The sequence below is a fragment of the Cetorhinus maximus genome, chromosome 6 (genome assembly GCF_964194155.1).
Source record: "Cetorhinus maximus chromosome 6, sCetMax3.hap1.1, whole genome shotgun sequence".
NCBI lineage: Eukaryota > Metazoa > Chordata > Chondrichthyes > Lamniformes > Cetorhinidae > Cetorhinus > Cetorhinus maximus.
Genome location: NC_135884.1, coordinates 21,622,499 through 21,647,535, shown reverse-complemented (window position 1 = coordinate 21,647,535; position 25,037 = coordinate 21,622,499). Strand labels below are relative to the sequence as shown.

General features: G+C 41.6%; 1 protein-coding gene across 13 annotated transcripts in view; it reads right to left on the bottom strand.

The window, feature by feature from the left end:
• atp2b2 (ATPase plasma membrane Ca2+ transporting 2) overlaps positions 1-25,037 on the bottom strand; it is a 404,278-nt gene that overhangs the window by 41,963 nt on the left and 337,278 nt on the right. For all 13 annotated transcript variants that reach the window (XM_078543393.1, XM_078543387.1, XM_078543389.1 and 10 more), the window contains 2 exons: positions 8,760-8,973; positions 4,319-4,530 (listed from right to left, as the gene is read on the bottom strand). In XM_078543393.1, coding sequence (XP_078399519.1) covers positions 4,319-4,530; positions 8,760-8,973 — 426 coding nt within the window. The remainder of the gene's footprint in view (positions 1-4,318; positions 4,531-8,759; positions 8,974-25,037) is intronic.

Sequence of the window (25,037 nt, the reverse complement as noted above, 5' to 3'; positions counted from 1 at the left end):
ATGAACATTTTACATTCTGGTTCTCAATTGTATTATGTACCTGACATCTGCCATTGGCCAGAATTTTATGGCCCCTCCAGGGGCAGGATGGCAGGTCAGAGGGGCCATAAAATTGGGAGTGCTATGCCTGCAGTGCTGTTCCTGGCACCTATCTGCTCACTGCAATTTTACCAACAGTAGGGGAGATGATAGGCATCTGCTCATCTGTGGGCCAGTTGAGGCACTTAAATGGGAAATTAATGGCCAATTAAATTCCTCCTCCCACCACAGTTGGAATTTTACACATGGCGGGAAAGGCCCATGTCTGGTCATCAGGCTGGCAAGTAAAACCTGGCGAGCCTTGGTGCTGCCAGCCTTGCCCTTTCCAGACCACCCCCCCACCCCCACCCCAATCCCATCACCAAGGGCTGCCACAGGCAAGACCCCACTCTGACCTTACATCCCAGCTCCAATGCTGAACATCTTCCTCTCAGCCTCATTGCAGCCCCAGCAGTGGCTATCACTCCAGGTGGCACTGCTGGGACATGAGAGCTGCAGGCCAGCAGCTTTCTCTCAGGCCTTCCTCTTGGCAAGGTGCAGATGTTCTGCCAAAACAACTAAATGGCTGTCAGCTGCTTAATGACTATGGGAAGAGCCAGCCAAGCAGAAGTGGGTTTGATCTGCTTGGCCAGTTTGCATCTGACTTTTACACAAGGGAGCAAAACCACCGTCCTGAGTGTAAAATTCAGTCCGTTTTCTCTGTTTCCTCCTATTCTCTATGCCCTTCATCATCCAAGGAGCTCTGACATTGTTTGGCCTCCCTTCCCCCCTCATGGGAATGTACCTCGATTGTACCCAAACCATTTCCTTTTCAAATGCAGCCCATTGTTCAATTACAGTTTTCCTGCCAATCTTTGATTCTAATTTACTGGGGATAGGAGTGCTCTCAACATGCTGAAATTAGCTCTCCTCTAACTGAGTATTTTACTCTAGATTTCTACTTCATACCTATTCTAAACCTTCTGATACTGTGATCATGGTGCTCCGAATGGTCTCCTATTGACATTTGCTCCACTTTACCTGCCTCATTCCTCAGAACAAGATCCAGCAATGTCATCTTCCTCATGTTGCGCTGGAAACTTACTGATCAAGACAATTCTCCTGAATATGTTTCAGAAACTCTTCTTCCTCTCTGCCCTTTACACTATCATTAAAGCATAAAATCTGAAGCAATATGGACCAAGAATATTCTTGGTTCAATTGTTGGACTGTCCCAGTAATTTCTTCTCAATCTGGACAGCACAGTCAGGGGGATAGACACAGTTCTCTGTCTGATCAAAAGACCAGACGGCTGAGTTGCCTGCCTGTTGCCAGGGCTCCGTACATCTGCACTGAGCTGGAGGGGAACTTGCAGTGGGAGGGGTGGATCCAGTTATTGTGGTCCCTGTGGGTACCAACAGCATAGATAGGAGTAGGAAAAGGCTTCTGCTTAGGGAGTATGAGCAACTCGGGGCTAAACTAAAAAGCAAAATCTCAAATAGTCTCTGGATTATTACCTGAACCATGAGAAAATTGGCGTAGGGTAAGATTGGAAAAATTAATGCATGGCTTAAAGACTGGTGTGGCAGAATTGGGTTTTGATTCCTGGGGTAGTGGCACCAGTACTGGGGAAAGTGGGAGCTGTACTGTTGAGATGGTCTTTACCTGAGTTGTGCTGGGACTAGTGTTCTGGCAAGTCATATAACAAGGGTAGGAGAGAGGGCTTTCAAATAAATAGTGGGGGGAAGGGATCATGTGAGGGGAGATGTAGTAAATTAAACAGAAACAAAGAGGTAATAGAGAAGGGTAATGATTTCAGTAATGATAACCAGAGTGTGGTAGGAAGGGATAGATCATACAAACCTGAGAATGCACCAGCAGATAAGGCCAGAGATTACAAAAATGGTAAAAAGACAGAGTTAAAGCCTTTGTATCTGAATGCATGCAGCGTTTGTTACAAAATAGATGAACTGTTAGCACAGATAGAAATAAGTATGTATGGCTTGATAGCCATTACAGAGACATTGTTATAAGGTGACCAAGGCGGACCCTGAATATTGAAGGGTACCTGACATTTCAGAAGGATAGGAAGCTAGGAAAAGGTGGTGGGTAGCTCTGTGAATTAGGGATGACATTAGTACAGTTGTGAGAGATGACCTGAGCTTGAAATAGCAAGATGTAGAATCAGTTTGGGTAGAAGTAAGAAATAGGAAAGCTAAGAGGTCATTTGCAGGTGTAGTTTATAGGCCCCTTAATCGTTGTTACATTGTAAGACAAAGTATACGGGAAGTAGTAAATGGTGTGTGTAAGAAAGGTACTGCAATAATCATTGATGACTTTAATCAACATGTAGATTGGGCGAATCAGGTTGGTAAAGGTAGCTTGGAAAATGAGTTCATAGAGTGTGTTCAAGACAATTTCATAGAGCAGTACATTCCAGCTCCAACCAGGGAGCAGGCTATTCTAGACTTGGGAATGTGCAATGTGATAGGATTAATCAACACCCTCACAGTAAAGGAGCCTTTACTGCAGCTATACGGGGCTTTAGTGAGACCACACCAGGACTATTGTGTACAGTGTTGGTCTCATTATTTGAAAAAGGATATAATTGTGTTGGAAGCAGTTCAGAGAAGGTTCACTCGACTCATGCCTGAAATAAAGGACTTATCTTATGAAGAAAGATTGAACAGGTTGGGCCAATACCCACTGGAATTTAGAAGAAGAAGAGGTGATCTTATTGAAACATATATGATCCTGGAGACGACCTGATAGGGTAGATACCGGGAAGATGTTTTCTCTTGTTGAGGAGACTAGAACTAGGAGATACAGTTTAAAAATAAGAGGTCTCCCTTTAAAGATGGAGATGAGGAGAATTTTTTTTCTCTCAGAGGGTCATTGGTCTATGGAATTCTCTTCTGCAGAAAACAGCAGAGGCCGGTTCATTGAATTTATTCAAGACTGAGTTAGATAGATTTTTGATGGATAAAGGGGTCAAGGGTTATTGGAAGGTAGACAGAAAAGTGGAGTTGAGACCACATCCAGAACAGTCATGATCTTATCGAATGTCAGAGCAGCCTTGAAGGACCGAATAGCCTACTACAATTGATGTCAGCATGTTTGTACTAAGGGAAGGATTGGAAGGGGGTAAATTTGGGAAAATCAGTCAAGACTTTTGTTCCTAATAGCTCTCCAGCAGCCATTACTGGAACTGAAGTTAATGTGATTGGGTCAGGTTCGTGTGTGATGACCACTGACACTGAAAACTGTGCAGACTCAGCCATGGACATGTCCACTTCAGAAAGGGCCTACAGAGCCCTCACCATACCACAGCAAGAGTTATAGCTTTATGCTGAGGAACAAGGGGAGATCATCATAGAAAAAACTTATGGAAGGAAAAAATGTGAACTGAAAGAGCCTCAAGTCGGATTAAGTAATAAATACTTTAAATGTACAGAACAAATATCACATTACAGAAGGAACCTCAGAATAAACTAGAAGGAATATTACTAAAAAGTTTTTTTTTCCAAGTTGCTTGGTATAATACGTGCTGATTTATTAATATTAAGAGTTGCATTTATTAGCATGTTATCACCCCCAAATGCCTCAGGGCATTAATCTGAAGGAAAGAACCTACAGCAATGCTGCAATCTCTCAATACTGAGTTGGAATGTCAGCTGGAACCCTGGTAGGAGTGTTTTAACCCAAAAGTGGCTAGCCCAGAGATAAGACTATTTTTCAGAATAATGGTTGGATAAAGTCACTGGGATGGTTGAACAGCACAATGATATAATTTTATCCAGGCTGCAGGACAAGACTGAGAATCAATGCACCATCCTGATGAAGGAACTGTTCAATAACAAGCTAAAGCTTTCCAAACTGAGGTACCATATTCAAGGATTAGAACACTTCTCAATGAAACAAGAACAGAAAATGCTGGAAAAACTCAGCAGGTATAGCAGCATCTGTGGAAAGAGAAACAGAGTTAACGTTTCGAGTCCTTATGACCTTTCTTCAGACCCTTCTTCCTCTGAAGGATCATATGGACTCAAAATGTTATCTCTGTTTCTTTCTCCACAGATGCTGCTAGATCTGCTGCGTTTTTCCAGCATTTTTTGTTTTTGTTTCAGATTTCCAGCATCCGCAGTGTTTTGCTTTTGCTTCTCAATGAAACACTGACAGTCAGAGTAAAACACTGTTTGCGACTAATCTTTATTTGTATCTTTCAAAAGCATTACTTTGCCATTAATAGAAAAACAATTGTGAAGCTGTTAATTAATCAGAAATTTCTTTTCTCCAATACCTGAATTGCAAAAGTGCCAAATACAATACTGCAGAAGATGGGATTTCTGAAAATGCCGTCAAACACATTTTTCTCCCCATGTATCTTGCGAGCGTTGATTTCATTGAAGAGTTGCATCAAGACAAAAGTGTTAAAGATGATGGTGTAATGTTCAGATGGTGGGGCATGTAGCGGTGCATTTCTACCACTGTCAATATTAAAAATAGTCTCCCCTAAAAACAAGCAGACAACAGCACAATATTGATACAACTTACTGATTTGAGTAAATATACATGAATAATGCCCTACTTTTAATCATTTCCCCTAATATCATTTCCTTTGGCTCAGCTTTCAATTTTGACTGATTATGCCTCTGAAGTATGTCCCAAGGCACTGCACAATGTGTGAGGTGCTATATAAATGCATGTTATTACTGCTGTTATATACCAATCAGAGTTTAATGGTTCACTAATTTGTTCTTTACTTTTACCCATCTCAAGGATGAGCAAAGTCTCTGCCATCCTGAAGACAAGTAAAACTTGTACGGAGAAGTCCGATATCAAACGAAGTATTCCGGATGTACTATAAATAAGTTTGTTTCCTTACACTCCAGATGCTACACAAACATATTTCTTCAGAGAATTCCATAATGGAAATATTTGGAATACATTTTACACTACAATGTCCATTGCTAAATGAAAAACCCTGAGAAGCAAGAGAAAAAAAATGAGCAATGTCATTTTTAATGATTTTTTTTGGAATGAAAGGAACCCTAACTCTCCATTCATCCCGGTGGCATATTTCCAGTATTAATAAGCTGGTTGGTGCTCATTAGCTTTTCAATAATAGTCAGTATAGTAGACCCATTATCTTTCCCTGCAACGCTGTGTAGGGTTGCAAATCATGAAACACAAGCATTAGATTTTCAGAGCAATAGAAGCAAATATTTTCATTACTTATTTCAGCATTACTAATAGTGTCATTTTTATTTCCCCAAGTTAAAGTAAATGATTATATGTGTGTATAATATATATCTTTCTTGAATTATATTTTGATTGCATAGGCATAAGGCAGCCAAAAAAATTGTGAAAAAATGAAGCAGATTTGTCCAATAAAAAGCTGACTTTTAAGTCTCCATCTCAACAACAATTTTCATTTATATTGTGCCTTAAGGCTTTAAAACTTCCTAAGGTGCTTCACAGGAATGTTATAAAGCAACATTTATCACTGCAAGCAAGGTGATATTAAGGAGATGGTCAAAAGCTTGGTCAAAGAATAGGTTTTAAGGAGCATCTTAAATGAGGAAAGAGAGGAAGAGAAGTGGAGAGGTTTAAGAAGGGAATTCCAGAGCTGAAGGAATGGCCACCAATGGTGGAGCGATTAAAATCACGGATGCTGTAACGGCCAGATATCACTGAGGGTTGTGGGGTTGGAGGAGATTACACAGATAGGGAGGGGAGGTGTCATGGAGGGATTTGCAAATGAGGGTGAGAATTTTACAACTGAGGTTTTGTTTAATTGAGAGCCAATGTTGGTCAGAGAGTACAGGGTGTGGGCAAACAAGCGTTGGTGCAATTAAGGGCAATGGCAGCAGTGTTTTGGATAATCTCAAGTTTATGGAGTGTCGGTTTTTAATACTTGCAGATATTGCTCTCAACTCTCAAAAAAATGTGGAGTCAAAGGTTAAAATTGGATCAACTGTCTGCCACTACCTATTTTATATGAGTATTGCTAGGTTATTGGTCCATGGAAATTATTACAGTACCTGATCCTGTCTTTAGCTGATATAGCATCCTTTAAAAAGCACCTGGCTGAGCACTTGGCCCGTCATAACATTCAAGGCTATGGGCCAAGTGCTGGTAAATGGGGTTAGGTAGGTAGGTCAGGTGTTTCTCACACGTCGGTCCAGACTCGAAGGGCCTCTTCTGCACTGTGATATTCTGTGATTCCAGCAAGGGTTACTGGCTAGTCATTAGGTTAGGAACATTCACCATACTTTTCCTTTTGTAGCTAAGAAATGTTAAGGATAAGTGTGCTTCTCCAACGCTACCCCAGAGCAGATAGTTCAGCAAAGTCCAGGGAATGAACCCAACACCTTTATGGATGACATGACTTAGAATCACACCACATAGTGCAAGTACCCACTGAACAACCACCCAATCATGTGTGTTCAAATCTGAAACACAATTTTACAATGTCACCAAGGTAATCAGATGCTGTAAGAATTTTCTCTGTTAAACACACTGGCCCAGGTTTTACAGTCAGTGATGAAGGAATGGGACTTGCCATCCATTTCTCTGACAAAGGCCACAAAGTTTCCATGCACTTAAGAGCACGGACTTGCTCTAGTCTGTTGTCTGGTCCGATGCAGCCCTACCTAGAGCACATCTGTTGCATCTGTGAGCATGGCGAGAAATGACAAGGTTCTTCAACCAATTAGATTGGAGAATCCTTGCTGAGACATGCAGTGTCTCAAATAGGAAGTAAGAAACAGGAAATATAAACTAGATTTAAATCCTGAACATGAAGTAAAATAAAGATTGGGAAATACAAGTGAGTTTAAGGGAGAAAGAAAAAGATAGGCAGAAAAAGAAGAAATAAAATTATTCATTTTTAAAATCTCCAACACCAATTATTTTCTGAGCGAGAGACTCAGTACTTGAAAAATTAATTTTTCTGGGCAAGTGGGGTTCCTCAGTAGTAATTAACACTTTTCATGCTGTTAACAGCTCACTTGCTCCTAAATGTACCAGCCCTAACGTTTTCAGCCATCTTTATTGGGAAATTAGTGGATAAGTACCACAACTGCACCCTGTTCAGTGCTGAACCTATCAGTGAGGGTTGCACCCTGTAGGAGAGCAGGATATCTCTGATAGCAACTTCCAGATATCCGTGCTTAACTGCACATTGCAAATGTCAGCAGTTGTTCTTTGATTTACCTTGTTCTAACAGCGCTGTTAGCCCCATCATCATTCTTATTGCAAAATCTGGCCTATTAAGTTCTCCGTTATTTGAGTAATTAGTGAGGAAGTTCCCTCTGCTCAGTGGAAGAAATATTAATGTCAGCAATGCACATGTGTCAGTGTGTGCTTTTTCCATGAGTACTTATTGGAGAAGGTTTCCTCAATGTGTAATGGTTCCTAATTTGCTGTAGCATCTAACATTGTCATTGTTTAACAAGGCATCTAACATTGCCTACCTTTAGTTAGACTTGCCTTTGTATGTTTAAGCTTTCACACTTTATGCCTGGCATGGCAATTTGTTGAAAGTATGAGCTGATAATGTCACAGTAAGGGTAACAGGTCATCTGTGACCTGGATAAAAGAACTATTTATCTCCTTAACAAATTAGATTGAACGATTGTGAAATTAACAGCACAGGGACTGAGAAGGAAGTGTAAATTACAGTGGGCGAATTCAGTTTCAAATCAAGCACAGAAAGCGAAATAAAGAAAGGGAAAGAAAGATTGGATTGAGAGATAGGAAGAAAAGAGACAGAATGTATTTTGTTTTATATTTTATATTATATTTATATTAAATCTTTACCAAAAGTTAAAACCTGATGGACTGAGACTCCACACTTGTAATAGTTAATTTGCAATGTCAGATTGCTGAGCAGGAATTAACTCTGATCACACTGTTTAAAGGGTGCTTAGGCTGAAATGGAAAATACTTAACTTTCTGTGGCACGTTTTGTTCATATCTACTGTGCAAATACAGCAACTTCACACCATTTAATGCAGCAAGATGCCATTTTTGGATATTTGATTTTAACTGCACATCTGCCCCTATCCTGAAGTTGCTGTACCATTTGCTCATAAATAACAGTCAACACGATTAACCTCACCATTATTTTGACAGAATATCATGGACCAATATATATTCATTCTAAGTGGGTTCATACATGGTGCATAGAGGAAGTCTTTCCTCATTGTGACAAACATGATTCATGGTCCTTGTTTTTCACAAATAAAAGAAATCTGCCAAATATTTTTTCCAAGAAGTTAATGCCTTCCTTTAACATGTTTTAAAACATAATGCTGTCTTTAAAATTTATCTCAGTCACCTGAAATGCAGCTCATACTGTTGTGGCCAGGCAGTATGCACAGGCACAAAAGACAATCATAATAGAACTACTCAAAACATGGCTCAGAATGGCTATTAGCGAAAGCTTATGGCAGCCTGAATTTTTCAAGTATACTGCATTACAAATCATAACAGCAGTGATAACAGGCATTGAACATTGCATTTCAGCTTGTGTTTTTTTTCAATAAAGGCTCACACAAAGCAGCTTTTAAAAGCAAAATGATATACATTTACGAATGAAACAGCATTTCACAAGAGCTCTAACAATCTGAATCCATGAAGATGTACATTTCAGCAGAACAAATTAATTTTTCCCAAAAAAATTTAAATAGAAGTACTATTTTATTTGTTATAAGTACGGGTAATGTGTAACATACCAGCGAAGAGTAGAGTGAAGATGACAGTAAGCTGGTAAATTCCATGGCCCAGAATATTTTTCATCATGGTTCGTGAAATGAGGGGTTTGTTCCTGCCATATGGTTTCCTCATCAGCAGTGCTTCAGTGGGTGGCTCTGTAGCTAGGGCCAAGGAGGCAAAGGTATCCATAATGAGGTTCACCCACAACATCTGTACAGCCTTCAGAGGAGAATCCTAGAGAAAAAGAATTATTAAATTGCATTATCAAATCATGTTATTGTTCTCAAGACTGGGTGAAGTAGAATGGATATAAATAGAAAAATATGTAAAATGCCTAGTGACAAGTCATACTTTACAGAAGGACACGGGATCAAGGACTGCAGCATAGTACAGTATTTATGACCTCAGAATATACTAAAATGTTGCACAGCCAATGAAGTATTTTTGAAGTGTAGTTATTGGCCTGGATTTTCATTAAGTCAGGGTGACTTGGGAGCCCTTTAAAAATGGCAGGCGGATTCAGATTCCATGATTTCCAAACCCATTCCCAGGATTTCCAATTTTTGTGAGTGCAGTGCCTTTTAAGGGTGTGTGCTTCTGACCCAAATCAGCCCACATTCTGCACTCCCGACTTGGCTGGCTCCATTGTGGGGGCAGATATATCCTAGTCCTCTGCAATTTTCATGGTCTAGGTCCAGAATATCCAAGAGTCATGAGGCACCTCAGAGGTGTCATGAACCATAGTCTGCATGAGGGGACTTTTGAAAGATAAGTTCAAAAAGTCCTTCTCATGCCCCCTATGCCAAGGTATACCCCCAAAAACAATCCCTGTGGACCCTCATTCCCCCTATGCCAAGATATGATGCTTCCATGCCCATTCACCCACTATACACTATCTGGAAGCAATGAACCCTACAGTAAGAGTAGGATGTGTAAAAAAAAAAGTGCTTTTTAAAAAAAGCCAGTCACTCATTCACAAAGCCCAATAACAGTGTTAATCTTTCGGATCCTTTAAAGTTTCAATAGCAGAAGTTGCAAGCATTTGAAACCTCTTGATCCTGTGCAAATAAACATTGTGAAATTGACAGCAGAGTTCAGGGCACCAGAGCTGTCAATCAAGCAATATTTTCCCTGGGACTCAGGTGTTGCCACAGGCGAATGGCTGTCTGAGCTCTCAGCTAAGCCTCATTATGTACTCTATTACAGTACTAAAGCACCTCAGCCCTCGAGAAACCACTGCTTAATTGACAGCTCTGGCTCTCTGGTCTCTTCTGTCAATTTCACAATGTTTGTAATATGGATGGCATAGATGGTGCATGGTGAATGTGTGGGGCATGAAGGGGTACAGGGCATGAAGGAGTGTGAGGCATTAGAGGATGTGATGGGTGAGGACTGGAGGGCCTTTCTGTTTTTTATTTTAAATCGAACAAAATACCACGACACCGAGCTGGGCCTTTTAAACAGCCCGCCTTTGCACCCGGCAACCCCGGTGGCTGCCTTCGAACTCTCTTCCAGGTCAGCTGGCCCGAATGCAGACTGTATCCACCACTCCTCTGCTCCTACAATGAAAACCCCGTCCTTGTGGGCACTTTGTCCTGAAGTGGGTGGGCCAAGCTGAGAATTTTCCTGACTTCCACTACCTGCCTGGATGAAAATCCAGGCCATTGTTGTATAGTGGGGAAAAGTGACAGCTAATCACCACGCAGCATAATCCTGCAAAATGAAATAAATGACTGGATGATCTGTTTAAATTATATTGATGAGGGATAAAAGTTTGCCAATATGTTAGGAGTACTATCCTTCAAACAGTGGGACTTCATTTTAATATCCTTCCTAAAATTGCAGCACTAAGGGAGTGTCAGCCTAAATTTCTTGAGTGTGACTTGAACCCACAACCTTCTGACTCAAGAGGTGAGTGTGTTACCACTGAAGTAAGGTTGACAATAAGTACTCCAAATAACGATGAACCCTTATATGTTATAATGATAAGCCTTTTTTTCATTCTTTCACGGGATATGGGCATCGCTGGTATTTATTGCCCATCCCTAATTGCCCTTGAGAAGGTGGCGGTGAGCTGCAGGCCATGTGGTGTAGGTACACCCACAATGCTATTAGGGAGGGAGTTCCAGGATTTTGACCCAGCAACAGTGAAGGCATGGTGATATAGTTTCAAGTCAGGATGTTGAGTGGCTTGGAGGGGAACTTGCAGGTGATGGTGTTCCCATGCAACTGTTGCCCTTATCTTTTGAGGTGTTGGAGGTTTGGAAGGTGCTGTTGAAGGAGCCTTGGTGAGTTGCTGCAGTGTAGCTTGTAGGTGTTTCACACTGCGTCAGTGGCAGAGAGAGTGAATGTTTAAGGTTGTGGATGGGTTGCCACTTAAGCGGGCAGCTTTGTCTTGGACGGTGTCAAGCTTCTTGAGTATTGTTGGAGCTGCACTCAACCAGGCAAGTGAAGAGTATACCATCGCATTCCTGACTTGTGCCTTGTAGATGGCAGATAGGCTTCAGGGAGTCAGGAGGTGAGTTACTTGCCACAGTATTCCCAGTCTCTGACCTGCTTTTGTAGCCACAGTATTTATATGGCTCGTCCTGTTCAGTTTCATTTTACCCTTGAAATGAAAGCTCCTCTACCAAGGCAATGAAGAGTCTTTTTAAGCAGTATGACTCACGTACAAACCACAATAGTTGTTACATTGCAATGAATAAATCAAAACCTACCATCTTGCAAAGTTCAACAATTTTTGAAAACTCAGTTCAGAGTAGGTTTCGAATGTGCACTTATTTGCAGATAACTTGTTCATGACCGTCCACGCTTTTGCATTGCTTCTCAATAGACACCTTTCAGAACCAAATTGGGTTAGATTTTAACAACTATAATTTATGCTATTTTACATTGGATACAAATGGGATTAATGAGAAAGAATGGGATGCAACTGACATGAGAGTGGGAAGACCTGATGATATATGAGCAATGAGATTGTGAATGTTTTTTTCTCTCTGAAAGAGATCTTTATTTTATTCCATACACTAAAAGTTTTTCTTTCAAATAGTTATTCACTTTGCTTTATAAGACTATTATGGATTCTGCTTTCACCATTGTTTCCTTGTATAGTCAATGTCCTAAAAATTCTCTGCATAAAAATTTCTTTTAACCTTAATGGCCTCTATTCTTTCAAAGATGCAAGATTTAAATGTATGACCTCTAGCTACTGACTCATCGGCAAATGGAAGCAGGTTTTCCTCATTTACCTTATCAAAATCCTTCAGTGGTTTGAATCCCTTGATCAAATCTCCTCAACCTTCTCTACTCTAATGAAAATCCCAATTTCTGTAGTCTTCCCTCAGAACTACAACTTCTCATCTCTGGTAGCATCTTCGTGAATATGTTCAGTACTGTCTCCATGGCCTTGACATCCTAAAGTAGGCTTTCCAAGTCTAAACAAATTATTTTAACTGCAGTCTAACCAATGAGTTACATAGCTCCAGCCTTTATTTTTGTACTTAGTGCACCATTGATAACACTTATGATTTCATATACATTTTTAGACCTTTGTAATCAACTCGCCCACCTGTTTTTAAGATTCTTGTATCTAAACACCTAAGCTTTTCTTGCTTCTGTTCATCTTTTAAAGTTTTACCATTTACCATCTTCTTCCTCCCAAAATAGGTGGCCTCATATTTCTCTGCATTAATTTTCATCTGATATCTAAGGAATAAGGAAGCATTCAGTTTGAGCTGAGCTTCTGAGATCATTGTATTGAATAAAGAATCAAATCAAGATTCCCATCTTTTAAAAGAATGCAGTACAATTCATACTATGGTATTCTGCTTAGGTTTTCAGTTTTGTGCAAGATTGTTATACTTCAAGCAAAGTAGTATCTGGCTTCATAAAATATGTAATAGTATTGGGAGCTCTGTTGAACAGGAGCAGAGATGTGCTGTCACTGTAGTTCTCAGCAATAGTCTATAAATGATGGAAAGTCAATGCCTTTCAGAAAGGTCACTTTAAATATTCTGATTTCTAATTGGCAGTCTTTAATGTTAGTCCCTTTAAATCATTTACATACTATATTGATCATCTATATTCGAAAACCTTCTCTAATAATGATGCATTGTCTGGTACACTTCAGTCTTCATCCATAACTGCCATTGGAATTTTACTGCTTTACATAGGATATATGGCACAGAGAGAAGCCACTAAGCCCAACCAGTCCATGCTGTTGTTTATGCTCCACATGAGCTTCCTCCTCTTCTCATCTATATCTACCATCATAGCCATCTATTCCCTTCTCCCTCAATCGTGCAGTTTCCCCTTAAATGCATCTTTACTCTTCAGCTCAACCACTCTCTGGTTCAGGCTCAACATTAAACACTACTTAATTTCAATAATCAGCTGAAATAGAATTTTTATTGAAACCTTACACATTCTGAGAGATAATAACTAACTGCAGAGGAAAATAATCCTTTGATGAAGGCTCCCAAAGCTTTCTCATCCCTTTAAAGTCTGATGGCTCTAACAGGGCATCAGCTGCACTTCACATTAGCATTCAAACATTTTTTAAAGGATACCACAACAGTCAAGGTTACAGAACGCACTCTAAATTAGATGATCATTGAATAATTTGACTACCAACACAAAAGCAATTTTCTTAAGGTCTCGGACAGCCCATTATAATATTTAACACCCTGGAGAGTAACATCAAAAGGGATAGTTTAGCTCTGAGCTTGAGATAAACTGAAGCTCACTCTGATCAGGTAACTGCACAGAAATTTCAAGCTAGACCTTAAGAAAGTAGCCTGGTACTAAGTACCTCCCATAGAAAAAAGAATAATTTTAGGTATACTGCTCTTTCAAGTGTTATGTTTCCCACACCTTGATTACATCAAAGGAAGGAAATTATTAGAAACACATTCAATAAATGTGACATGCAAGGGACTCATGACATAGCTCAGTGCTTGTGGAGTCAGGCTGTAGAATGGCTTGAAACATGACTACAAAACAAAAGAGGGCAGAAGATAAGGAAAGTTCCGCATTCCTGTAGGAAATAGGAACTGGTTTCCGCACGGATCTGTACTAGGATCGTGTTGTTTACCATATACATAAATAATTTGGACTGAGGAATTGGAGGTATAGCATGAAAATTTGTGAATGATACCAATTTGGAGACTGTAGCTAATAAGATACAGGACTGCAGAAAAAAACACATGAAGATGTAAACACGCTTGCAGAGTGGGTGGATAAATGACAAATAAATTCAATAGAGGAAAGTATGAGGTGGTTATCAGACAAATAAGGAAGCCACATTTTCCTTTGAAGACAAGAAACCAACTGGGTACAGGAGCAAAGAGATCTCAGAACACAGAGACATAAATTGCTAACAGTAGCAGCAAATTTTGACAAGGTCAACTCTGCAAAACAGAAGACCAAGAAGAGACATGATGAAAGGCTATAAAATGATTTCAAGGTGAAACAGTAATTTACTTGTACTTCTTTCATTTTAATATACTTTAGTTGCTGTTTGCAACGCTGTCTCTTCTGCACTGCAAAGACCATACACAATTTGGGTGATCACTCCACATCTCCGTTCAGTCCTCAAGCATGTCCATGATCTTGCGGTCACCTGCCATTTTAATTCTCCATCCCTCCTGACTCTGACTTGGCCTCCTACACTGTTCTAATGAAACTCAACAGATGCTCAAGAAACAACAACTCATTGTTTGATTAGACACTTCATACCCTTCTGGACTAGATTGAGTACTACAATTTCAGATCATAACCACTGCACCCATTTTTTCAGCAGCAGCTGTTGGTAATGACTCTCCTGTTGCCATTTACACCTCCTCTAGACCAATATCTTGTTTCTTTACTTGTCCTATTACTATTCAATTTTTCATTGCACCATCATCTCTTTTGCCATTTAATCTCTCCTACCTTCCACTTTATTGCAGATATTTTATTATTTCCTTCCCTTCCCCTTTCCCTGCCTCTGTACTTGCTATAAAGCTCTTACAATTCTCACTTTTTCAAATTTTAATGAAGTCTCATCAACCTGACACATTAACTTTATTTTCCACTCTACAGCCCTGACATGCTACATATTTCCAGCACTTCCTGTTTTTATTTCAGAGTGACATGGAGAGACTGTTTTCACTTTTGGTGACCTTTCATAGGGGCTATAAATAAAAGATATTTACTAACAGAACAATTGAAGAATTTGGGAACTCCTTTACAATGAGTGCTAAGAATGTGGAACTTGCTGTCACATGGAATTGAAGCAGGCAGCGCCAAAACATTTAAGGGAAGGCTTGATCCATGCATGAGGAGGAAGGAAATAAAGGAATATGGGTGGAGGGTGGGAAGAGGTCATTAGACTGGAAGGTGGTACACGTGCAGAATAAACATCAGGACACACCAGCTGAGCATAAGTACAATCTTCTGTGCTGTAGGTTTTGTGTAATTCTATGTGATATGTGTTTCCTTAAAGAAGCATCCAGTTAGAAAGATATAAAGACTTGGATTTTCGAGTAGTAATGATGATGAAACTGTCAGCGTTTTCAGTCATTACTTCCAGAAAAAAAATAACAGCAACTTCAGGGGAAAAATTCCTCCCCCCCCCACGCCAACGTGTGGGAACGGGCACGCCTCCAATCGGCGCCCCGAATCGGGGACGCACTGCCATTTTACGTGGGCAGGCCAATTAAGGCCCGCCCAGCGTGACGTCCGCTCAGGAGCGCTATGCGCTCCCTGTGCGGGCAGGGAGAATTCCTTCGGCCAGGAGTGTGCTTTTTCGCACATGCGCGCGTAAGAGCACACAGATCCGCCTGAGGCTGTGCTGCCTCAGGGAGGTCGGCTCAGAATTAAAATTTGTAATACAAATGATAAAAAAATTTCCCTGACGTATACCCCCATGTGACACTGTCACATGAGTTGGTACATGTCCATAACTTTTACTGAAACCTTTAATAAAAATTTAAATACCCTCATGAAACCTCATCCCGCCCGTGGATGAGGTTTCATGCTTTTTCCAAAGCCTGCCAGGGTTCCCGGCCTGCCCCCCAACCTTAAGGTTGGACGGGCAGATCCATTAACGACCTTAATTAGTTTTTCAAAGGCCTCAATAGGCTGTTGACAGGTCGGCGGGTGCGCAGCTGACTTGGCTGCGCCCCCGCTAACCTGAAGATGGAAATGACGCGGGGTGACGTCGGAGGTTCCACCCGGTGTCATCCCGTGTCATTTTACGCGTCGGCGAGCAGGCCCCGCCCCCACTCGCCAACCGGAAGATCCTGCCCCAGGAGTCTGTTCATTTGCAGAGTAACATGGTATCCAGAAGTTGCTGTCAGTGTGCCTATGCTTCTTCAGAGGATGCACTGTTGAGGCACTCCAAAACTGTAATCATGAAATCAACTGAATTAACAAGAATTTCAACCCTTTTAGTCTACCTGTAAGAATCCTCAAAATAGTTACACCTTGTAGAATGGGGTGTAACCAGATTTGTGGCAACATTCTAACGTCATCATTACTGCTAAACACCTTCACTGGCCCTGAAAAGTTAATTTTACAGTTGTGCAATGTCAAATTTCTCCACAATGGTAAAAAAAAGATTTTTTTTTAAGTTTTTCTTTTTAAAAAGGTTTTTTTATCTTTATTTTAGCATATATCTTAATCCAATCATAGTCATTTATTTTGCTATCTGAAAATTTAAATTAATAGTGAAGGATATCAAGTGCTTTTAAATTCCTGGGGCTGAATTTTCCCCCCGTTGGGGCAGAAGTTAAAGGGGGGGCGCGTGCAGGCGCGCTTCCGATCGGCGCCCCCGATCGTATGTGTGCCGCCATTTTATATGGGCGGACCAATTAAGGCCCACCCAGCATGACGTCCGCATGGAAGCGCTATCCGCTCCCTGTGCGGGCTGGCGGGGAATCCCAAAATCGAGAGTACGCTCTTTCGCGCATGCGCACAAACGAGTGCACTCATCTCCCTGAGGCCAATTTCCCTAACATGTCCCCTTATGTGACAATGTCACATGAGTTTGTCCATAATTTTTACAAAACCTTTATTAAAATTTTTTACAGCTTACATGAAACCTCATCCTGCCCGTGGATGAGGTTTCATGTTTTTTCCCGCCTGGGCTCCTGGCCCACCCGCCAACCTTAAGGGTTACTTAATTGATCCTGTCAATGGCCTCAATTGGCCATTGACAGGTGGGCGGGCGCACAGCTGATTTTGCTGCGCTCCCACCTTCCTGAAAATTTAAATGGGGCACGGTGACATCGGTAGTTCCGCCCAACGTCACCGCTTGTCATTTTATGCGTCGGCGAGCGGGCTCCGCCCCGCTCACCAACATGAAAAATCCTGCCCCTGGTTTTCCGTGGCACCAGATCCAAGTGGCAACCGGAAAAACCACACCACAGAGGGCTTCTGAAAAAACATGAAACCTCATCCATCGGCGGGATGAGGTTTCATGTCGGTTTTAAAAAAGTTTACTAAAGTTTTTGTGCAATTTATTAACATGTCCCACCTCGTGTGAAATTGTCACATGAGGGGGACATGTTAATGATTTTTTTATTTTTCTATTTTTAAAGTTTGAAAACCTTTCAGCAATCTCCCTGAGGCAGCACTTTGCCTCAAGGAGATTTGCACTCCTTCATGAGCATGTGCGAAAGGTCACACTCTTGCATTCTGGGAATCGCCCCCCCCGCCCGCACAGGAAGCGCAGAACGCTTCCTGCTGGAAGTCACACTGGGCAGGCCTTAATTGGCCCGCCCAATTAAAATAGCGGCGAGGCCTGCTTCTCCGGCGGGGATCGGCTCCCCGCCCGCCAGAGATTGGGTCGTGCCCGCCCGCCCGACAGCCAAAAATTTCAGCCCTAGGTCTTTGTGGGTTATTTTCAATGAGGTCAGTGGCATGTGCCATCACTTTGCTGCTGAGTGTAAAATATAGGCCAAATTATTCTCATTCTCTTTGAAAGGTAGCCTGAGTAACCATCGTCAGTTCTTTTTGATGATAGGAGATAATGATGTAGATAGATAAGTAAAGAGATAATCCAAGACCATTACTTTCCTTTGTTATATATTTTGTTACAACTAGGAATGGCAATATAAAAAGAATTGTAAAAGACAGCATTAAGTTAAAAGAAAAGGCTTCCACAAATGCAATAAAAGTGGAAATCCAGCAGATTGGGATAACTTTAAAAAGTAACAAATGTGTACAAAGGGATGCAAAAATTTATGAATAAAATTTGCAAAAATATCAAAATTAACAGGTTAAGTTTTTATAAATTGACTAAGAGAAAGTGATAAGAGAGAATGTGGGCTCCTTAAAAGCAGATGTAGGTGAGTGTATAATAGACAACAAGGTAACGGTAGACTTGTTAAATTAATAGTTTGTTTCCAAGTTCACAGTAGAGAGGACAAAATACCAGTGGTACTGAGGAACATAAAAATAAGAAAGGACAAAGAACCTAGTAAACATAATAAAAGCAAAAAATGGTATTGGAGAAAATAATGGGATTTAAGGTAAACAAATCTCTAGGGTTTGCTGGCTTCCACCCTCAAGTGTAAAGAAACAAGATGAAAAATTGCAGATGCATTTGCCATAATTTTCCAAGGCTCTCTAAATTTGCCAGTTGTCCTATGTAATTGGAAAGTTGTAAATGTCACTTCAATATTTAAGATGGTTGTGGGGTGGGGATTGAGGGGAGGGAGGGAGAAACAAATTAAGTACAGACCTCTCAGGTATGGGAATGCAACTGGAATTTTTATCAGGGATAGAGGTCCCAATTTTACATCAGAGGTGCGGTTTTGTGGTCAGGAAGTCCAGAAGAACAGGTTTCCTTTAGATCATGCTGAATTTAATGGCAGGACTTGTTACCATTTTTGTCACCATATCCTGGCTGCAGCTGGCTTGACTGGCTGTCTGGCAGTTAGGTATTCAGCACCAAGCCACGGTCGGAGAGTAGAGGTGAGGAAGAGATTGGAAAGGCTTGTGGGGAAGGGCGGGGGGAGAATGGGGATGAACATCAGAGGTTAGAGGGAAGCCTGGAAGTTGGGTGAAGATCAGGATCCTGTTTCGAAGGGTGGGGAGATTGGAAGGGTAGGAGGGTGTCCTATCAAGGGGAGTTTGGAGAAGCAAGCAAGCTGGACCCAGCAGGTAAATGAAATGACATTTACACCTCAAGGGCCCAGCAGTCCTCACACTTCCCTTTAGCTGCCCGGTTTCCTGAGGCCCAAAAAACTCAGCCGGCCCAGGTTAAATTTAAAATGGTGGTTAAATCTGAGGCTTGCAGCATCATGATAATATTGAAGTGACCAACCTGTTTCTTCTGAGCGGGTTGCTTGCCAACAGCCCCCATCTCACCTCTGCTAAAACTGAAAACAGGCAGGTTGGAGTCAATTTTCAGATTTTTAATCTTGTTACAACCCGCTCAATCCAAACTCCCCCAGAGTGATTAAGCATTTGAACAAATAGGGAGCTGATCACAGTCTTGGCCTGGATTCTGAAGGGTAGGGGATATCTGACTAATCCAGTTAAATTTTTGGAGGAGGTCACTGACAAAGTGTACAGGGGAGTGTCCAGGCATGTTTTCCATGTTAACTTCCAAAAGGCATTTGATAACATTCAGCATAATAAGTTATTAACAAAATGTAGAGTGCATGAAATTGGGGACAAGCTTGTGACATGGGCTGGTAATTGGTTCAGAGCTAAGAAGATCGAGACTTGGGATAAAGGTAACAAAAGGCCCGCCCCCACACACCGACGCGTAAACTGAGGCGCGGTGACGTCAGGCGTGCGTCCCGACGTCACTGTGCGCCATTCCGATCTTCCGTTCGATGGGCGTGTGCCGGAGGAGGCTGCGCACCCGACGAACTGTCAAAGGCTTGTTAAGGGCATTAGGAGAGTAATTTAAATAATTGACAGGGCTGCCCGTTGAACCTTAAGGTTGGCGGACAGACAAAGAGCCCAAGTGGCCTTCGCATTTATCATGAAACCTCATCCATGGGTGAGATGAGGTTTCATGAAGGTTTTATTAAATTAACAAATATTTTTTACACACCTACATAGAAACATAGAAACTAGGAGCAGGAGTAGGCCATTCGGCCCTTCGAGCCTGCTCCGCCATTCATTATGATCATGGCTGATCATCCAACTCAATAGCCTGCTCCCACTTTCTCCCTATATCCTTTGATCCCTTTCGCCACAAGAGCTATATCTAACTCCTTCTTGAAAACATACAATGTTTTGGCCTCAACTACTTTCTGTGGTTGCGAATTCCACAGGCTTACCACTCTCTGGGTGAAGAAATTTCTCCTCATCTCTGTCCTAAGTGGTCTACCCCATATCCTCAGACTGTGACCCCTGGTTCAGGACTCCCCCACCATCGGGATCATCCTTCCTGCATCTACTCTGTCTCGTCCTGTTAGAATTTTATAGGTTTCTATGAGATCCCCCCTCATTCTACTGAAATCCAGTGAATATAATCCTAACCGTCTCGATCTCTCCTCATATGTCAGTCGCGCCATCCCAGAAATCAGTCTGGTAAACCTTCGCTGCAGTCCCTCTATAGCAAGAACATCCTTCCTCAGATAAGGAGACCAAAACTGCATACAATATTCCAGGTGTGGTCTCACCAAGGCCCTGTATAATTGCAGCAAGACATCCCTGCTCCTGTACTTGAATCCTCTCGCTATGAAGGCCAACATGCCATTTGCCTTCTTTACCGCCTGCTGCACCTGCATGCTTACCTTCAGCGACTGGTGTACGAGGACACCCAGGTCTCGTTGTACGTTCCCCTATCTCAATTTATAGACATTCAGATAATAATCTGCCTTCCTGTTTTTGCTACCAAAGTGGATAACCTCACATTTATCCACACTACACTGCATCTGCCATGCATTTGCCCACTCACTCAGCTTGTCTAAATCACACTGAAGCATCTCTGCATCCTCCTCACAGCTCACCCTCCCACCCAGCTTTGTGTCATCTGCAAATTTGGAGATATTACATTTAGTTCCCTCATCTAAATCATTAATATATATTATGAATAGCTGGGATCCCAGCACCGATCACTGCAGTACCCCACTAGTCACTGCCTGCCATTTGGAAAAAGACCCGTTTATTCCTACTCTTTGTTTCCTGTCTGCCAACCAGTTTTCTTTTTTGTGGGACTTTGTCGGAAGCCTTCTGAAAGTCCAAATAAACCACATCCACTGGCTCCCCCTCATCAACTGTAGTAGTTATATCCTCGAAAAATTCCAGTAGATTTGTCAAGCATGATTTCCCTTTCGTAAATCCATGCTAACTCTGTCTGATTCTGCCACTGTTTTCCAAGTGCTCAGCTATTAAATCTTTTATAATGGACTTTAGAATTTTCCCCACTACTGACATCAGGCTGACTGGTCTATAATTCCCTGTTTTCTCTCTACCTCCCTTTTTAAATAGTGGGGTTACATTAGCTACCCTCCAATCTGTAGGAACTGTTCCAGAGTCTATAGAATCTCAGAAGATGACCACCAATGCTTCCATTATTTGTAGGACCACTTCCTTAAGTAATTTGGGATGTAGATTATCAGGCCCTGGGGATTTATCGGCCTTCAATCCCATCAATTTCCCCAACACCATTTCCCTACTAATACTGATTTCTTTCAGTTCCTCCCTCTCACTAAAGCTTGTGTTCCCCAACATTTCTGGTTTGTTATTTGTGTCCTCCTTTGTGAAGACAGAACCAAAGTATGTATTTAGTTGGTCAGCCATTTCTTTGTTCCCCATTATAAATTCTCCTGTTTCTGACTGTAAGGGACCTACGTTTGTCTTCACCAATCTTTTTCTCTTCACATACCTATAGAAACTTTTACAGTCAGTTTTTAAGTTCCCCGCAAGCTTACCCTCGTACTCTATTTTCTCCTTCTAAATCAATCCCTTGGTCCTCTTTTGCTGAATTCTAAACTGCTCCCAATCCTCAGGTCTGTTGTTTTTTTCTGGCCAATTTGTATGCCTCTTCCTTGGATCTAATACTATCTCTAATTTCCCTTGTAAGCCAATGGTTACACTGTCACATGAGGGGACATGTCTAAATAATTTTAATTTTTCTTTATTTTGAACTTTCAATTTGAACTTAATCTTCCTGAGGCACGGCGCTGCCTCAGGGAGATTTCTGCGCTCTTTTGTGCACATGTGCGAAAGAGCGCAGGCCCCGACTCACCCTACTCACCCTCCTACCCCCGCCCGCGCTCAGCGCTACTGGGCATGCATCATGCTGGGCGGGCCTTAATTTGCCCGCCCACGTAAAATGGCAGCGCGCAGCCGATCGTGGACGGCATCTGGCTCCACACCCGCTCCCGACCGGCCCACCCGACAGGCAGAAGATTCTGCCCATACCCTCATTGGTAAAATGTGACAAGTAGTGTTCCTCAGTGTTCTGGGACATCCGCTTTTCATCATCTATATCAATGATTTGAGTGAAAGGCTAGAGAGCTAAACATGCAAGTTGCCAGGCGACACCTAGGGGTAACAGTAAGTTTATCAAGGGGACCACGAAGTTACAAAGGAACAGAGACAGGTCAAATGTGTGATTAAAACTGTGGCAGATGGAGTTTCATATATGGAAGTGTGAGGTAATCCAGTTTGGAGGGAAAGACTAAAAACTGTTGGGGAGCAAAGCGATTTGGGTATCCAGGTACAAAAAATAATCAAAAAGACCAATGGGCTGTTATTTCACAAGTCTTGGAGTACAAAGGGGTAGTAGTCATGCTTGAGTTGCACTATCTTGATCAGATCCCATCTGGGAACTGCACCTAAGGAAAGATATATTATCCTTGGAGGGGATAGAGTGCAGATTTACCAGAAAGACATTGGGGCTTAAAGGGTTAAATTATCAGGGTAGGCTGCATAAAATTGGGTTGTACTGGGTTTAGAAGGCTGTGGATATTTCAAAAGCAGTAGGAGAGTAAATCTCAGAGCTAATATCCACAAAAGTCACATGGACAAATTGATGTTCAACAATACTTGAGGAACAGGAGTATCTAATAAAGAATGTTCAAGTTGGGACCAGCAGAATATCCAGAACTACAAGAAGAAAGGATATAAAAGTTAACAGGTGTTGATTTGAACCTTCAGGAATAGGGTTTGGGTCACAGAATCAACCATGATGTTTCATCTCCTACCTAGTTTCCCTACTATGAAAAAGACAATGGAAGAGAACAAATTGTAAAATGGCTGTGTTTCTTGTACTTAATAAAGAAAAGATCTTAGCTGTTTTTGACCTTTCCTTTTATTCTTGCTAAAACTTGCAAAGTTGTGGACAGAAGGGAGGCATCAGCTGCAGTGACAGTAGAAAGGATTTCCTGCAGATGTCCAGTTGGAATTGCACAGTTTCCTATTGGAGCAGATTCTGAAGTAAACACATGGCATAAATCGGATATCGTACCAAGTACTGAGCCCAAGGATGAAAATTTATGTGGTAATATTCAGAGAAACGTCACATCTATGGGGCAACTTCTATGTGGTTAGTGTCAATAATGAGAACAGAGCATTATTTACAACACAGAAGTGGAAGGTTACAAGATACCAACTATAAAAATAGACAAGTTTTTTTTTTCCGCAGTTTTCCCCAATGGTGTGCTGACCTTATTAACGGTATATGGAGGAAATTGAATGAAAGAGAATAGAGGCAATTACCTTGAATGTCACAAAGTCATAGCTCTCAATGTCACAGTACTCATGGCTTATGCATAGTAATTTCAACAGAAGAGATTTCACAGGTGAACTGCAATGACGAATACATTGAGCTCCATATACATTATATATATATATATATGAAAAAAGGCTGTGATAGTTACTGAGAGTCCCTGGGGTAATTTCAAAATAATGAAAAATTAATGAAGGCTTAAATTAAAAATCCAAAATCTTATGACTGAAATAGAGTTTTACAAGTTACCACATCGGCCAACTTGAAGCAATGAATTAAGCAAAAGGGGCACATACCAAGGGCTATGCTTGACACAGATATATAGGTAATTAGCGTCTTCTCCCAAAATACACTCATTATTATTCCTATCTACCTTTACACTAAAATTAGCAAAAGAGAAAGACCTAGAAACTGTTCTGTGTAGTATCTCGTTTTGTGGATGCTACTTGGTTGACTAAGGTCCAATGTAGCAGGCAGCAAGCGTGCTTAAGTTTCTGGCCAGAGGTGCATCACCTACCATATTAGTTAAGGAAAATAAATATGTCTTTTACCCATGCCTGAACCAGGCAATGGACCATTTACACATACAAATAAGGGCCCCGTGATAAGTTTGCCCTGAGCCAACCCATGACAGCATCAGCTGCACACAACCAAGAGGGTGGGGAGCATATTTGAGTGTGGAATCGGATTAAAGGAATTGATCGTTATTGCCTCACCTCCACCCCACTGTCGCCCTCACCTGCCAATTCTCCAGTTCCTGGTCCTGACCCCCAATGGCCACCCCTCATGGGCCTTGGACCCTGTTATGACCCAGCAGTTTGGTTAATGTGGGACTGGGGAAGCACTGCCACCCACAGTATGACATAGAGAGTCACACTGGAGTAGTAGAGTGTAGTGGTGTGTCTGGCAAGGTCGGCATGAAGATAACAGCTAGTCAGGACTGTATCCTGTATATATGTATATAGTTACCTATTATTAATAAACAATTACTGTTCAACTATACAAGGCTCTAGGCCTCTTCATGAGATAACATGCAAACATACGACATGGTGGCAGTGATTGAAGGACCCCAAAATCCCTAAGCATGAAGAAGTAAACAAACCGCTGTGCGACCTGAGAGAAGTGTGCTTAACTTGAAGACCTCAAATACAAAACTGGAGATTGCCAAAGAAGCTCCATTATAGGCACGGGGGCCTGAAGGGCAGAAGAAAAATCCACCTTGCAGTGTAAAAGGACTCCAGCAAAGCATGTGGAGCTTCACTGCGAAACCCGATTGAAAGCAGAGGGAAAGAACCTAGCCAGATTGTAAAAAGAGTTAGCAAGCTCCAAAAAAGAAGGCTGAAATAAGCCTTTAAATTTGGCACAACAATCAGATAGCACAGGCAGACTGTTTGTTTAATCAGCGCGGCTTGAAGAACGCTGCAGCCTGGATCCATAACACATGTGACTGCAAGTGAATGGAAAAAAAATTAAAGAGAAGTCAGATCAAAAAATCACTTTCAATTTGATTCCCCAAGCTGAGGAAAGCAACTAGCTCGTCAAAATGATTCATTCAAAAGATTTTCTGCAGAATCGCTGAAGTTTAAAATGGCTCCCTAACCATGACAGGAGCCTT